Source organism: Trachurus japonicus, chromosome 10, assembly GCF_045865225.1.
Source record: "Trachurus japonicus isolate A0001 chromosome 10, Traja_1.0".
Classification (NCBI taxonomy): Eukaryota; Metazoa; Chordata; class Actinopteri; order Carangiformes; family Carangidae; genus Trachurus; species Trachurus japonicus.
In genome coordinates, this window is record NC_140916.1 from 26,967,174 (window position 1) to 26,969,284 (window position 2,111).

The following is a 2,111-nucleotide window of genomic DNA, read 5'->3' on the forward strand; positions in this document are numbered from 1 at the left end:
GTGCTAAATAGAAGTGAGAAGTTTAGTTTCTCCTACAAAAGCGTGGTGGGTTCGTTCAGGATGCTGGCGGGGAGGGAAGATGTTGAGGGCTGCAGTCAGCTGCCATCTGGCCCGGGCTGGACGCTTCAGCACCACGGACAGCGCACAGCCTCCGTCCGGCCTCAGCAGCGCTTCTCCATTATTCATACGGCTAATGCCTTTGTTTATGGTTTCCCGAAAGATCCATCTGATAAACTACAGCCCTCACATGCAAGGATGACGTAATTACATATGTAACCTATATAATATGAGTCGAGTGGAGTTAGCTATAATCGTGTTTCCACCTATAAATAAACTCTCTCATTTGCAGGCACAGCCGACTACATATAGGAAATTATTCCCTCTCTGCTACCAGGCTCATTTTACTGAGGCTTTAAAGGGTTGTGAAGAAATCAATGTTCCTGAGAGCCAGTGATTTGTGCTGGTGCTTATTTTCTTGATCACCAATTAAAAGTCGTTCATCCAACGTTTCCATTTAACGCTCACTGTGGGACGCGTTTAGAGTCCCTGTAGGAGCTTTGCAGTGATTTGGAGGCCTGTGGGTCACTGGTCATTGGTCCACGGGACCTTCGGGCATCTCGGGCTGTAGCAGCCGCCTCCTTCTCTGCCACAAACACGGCACACAGCAGTAAGCCCAGCGGACTGCAGATCAGCCTCTCTCTCTCTCGCTCCCTCTCTAGGAGGAGAAAAAAAACTTTTAGGCAGGAGAGTGTGTCAGGAGTGAGATGGGCGGTTTGGTGATCTGGGGCTACGGTGATAATCGGTAGTGTATGGGTTAGGCTATCGGTAAGTGTAAAAAGGAACGCGTTCCTGCCATTAATTATTTATATATTCCCGTAAAGCGGCGGGGATGCGAGAGAGACGCCACAGCGGCGAGGATCGCCCGCTCTGAACCGGAGGAGTCACCGGCAGATGATGTCCCAATGTGAGAGTGCTTCCAGAGGAGACGAAGGAGAGGACGAAGGAGGATGAAGAAGGGGGGAGAGGGATCGAGAGCGGCAGAGGTGGAATATAATGAAGTTGAGTGGGAAAGGACTGTGCACCGTCTTCTCCAGCACCCTCCTCTTCGTGTGCGCCCTCAGCGAAGTTGTCGTTGGATTAAGATGCGTCTCGCTGGGATCTATGGTGAAAGCGCATTTCCACCTCGGCGGCGCGGCCGGGGCTTTCTACTCCGGGCTACTTGTGGGAATCGGGCAGGTGCTGCTGGGCTCCGCGCTGCTCTGTTGCGTGGAGAAACCCGGCTGCAGGAATTTCTTTCTCCTCGGGGTTGTGGTCTTCTTGTTGGGGGTCCTCACCGCCTTCTCCGGCGCGGTGGTGGACGGGGACACGGCTTCTCTGGTGGAGAGGAAATATTCCCATTACTGCTTCCACTCTGTGGTTGTGAACCCTGCCTGCGAGCAGCTGAGGGATTACCAGCGGAGTCTGGTCGTCTCCACTGTTCTCAGCACCTTGGAGTGCGTGCTGGGGCTCATCAACCTGGTGGTCATCAAAAGGTACAAAACAGCGCAGTTTTCTAGGAGCAGACAGTCCCAGAGACAGAGAGCCGGGGCCATCCTCTTCAGCGAGGAGCGGGACTGCTCCTCGGCGGATTTCCAGCCGGTGTCTTACATCAACCTGGGTGTTTTTAACGTGTTTGACGAGACAGGTGCAGAAGTGCAGTGCGGGGGACACCCGTCGATCGAGCTGCCGGGATACTCGCCCACGGACCCGGAGCTGAATCACTGCTTCCCTTTCTCCTACCCGCTCCCCAGTGAACTGCCGCCCGCATACGAGGACATTTTCCCCGCTGAGGCATGCAACACATAGCCGCTCTGGAGCAGCGCTCTCCTCTGCTGTGACAATCAGTCAGTGACTTTGTGCTTTAACGACCCCCCCTCTTCTTCTTATTCTTCTTCAACAAAACAACAGTAAGTTCTACAGGAGGACAAGCAGCAGTCAATCCACCTGACCCCCCCCCCTCTCATACTGATGTTTTCTTAGGCCACATCTGTCTGGTAGCTCATGTTGTTCATCACCAGTCAGACTGATGTAGTAGAGGAACAGATCAAAGTGATTGGGGCCCAGACAGAGCA

General features: G+C 53.5%; 1 protein-coding gene across 1 annotated transcript; it reads left to right on the plus strand.

The window, feature by feature from the left end:
- The first annotated feature begins 733 nt into the window (after window positions 1–733).
- On the plus strand, window positions 734–1,907 carry tmem271 (transmembrane protein 271). The gene has a single exon (XM_085788767.1). It carries the CDS (start codon window positions 1,054–1,056, stop codon window positions 1,843–1,845), a length of 792 nt encoding a protein of 263 aa, XP_085644893.1. The 5' UTR covers window positions 734–1,053; the 3' UTR covers window positions 1,846–1,907.
- The last annotated feature ends 204 nt before the right edge of the window (window positions 1,908–2,111 follow it).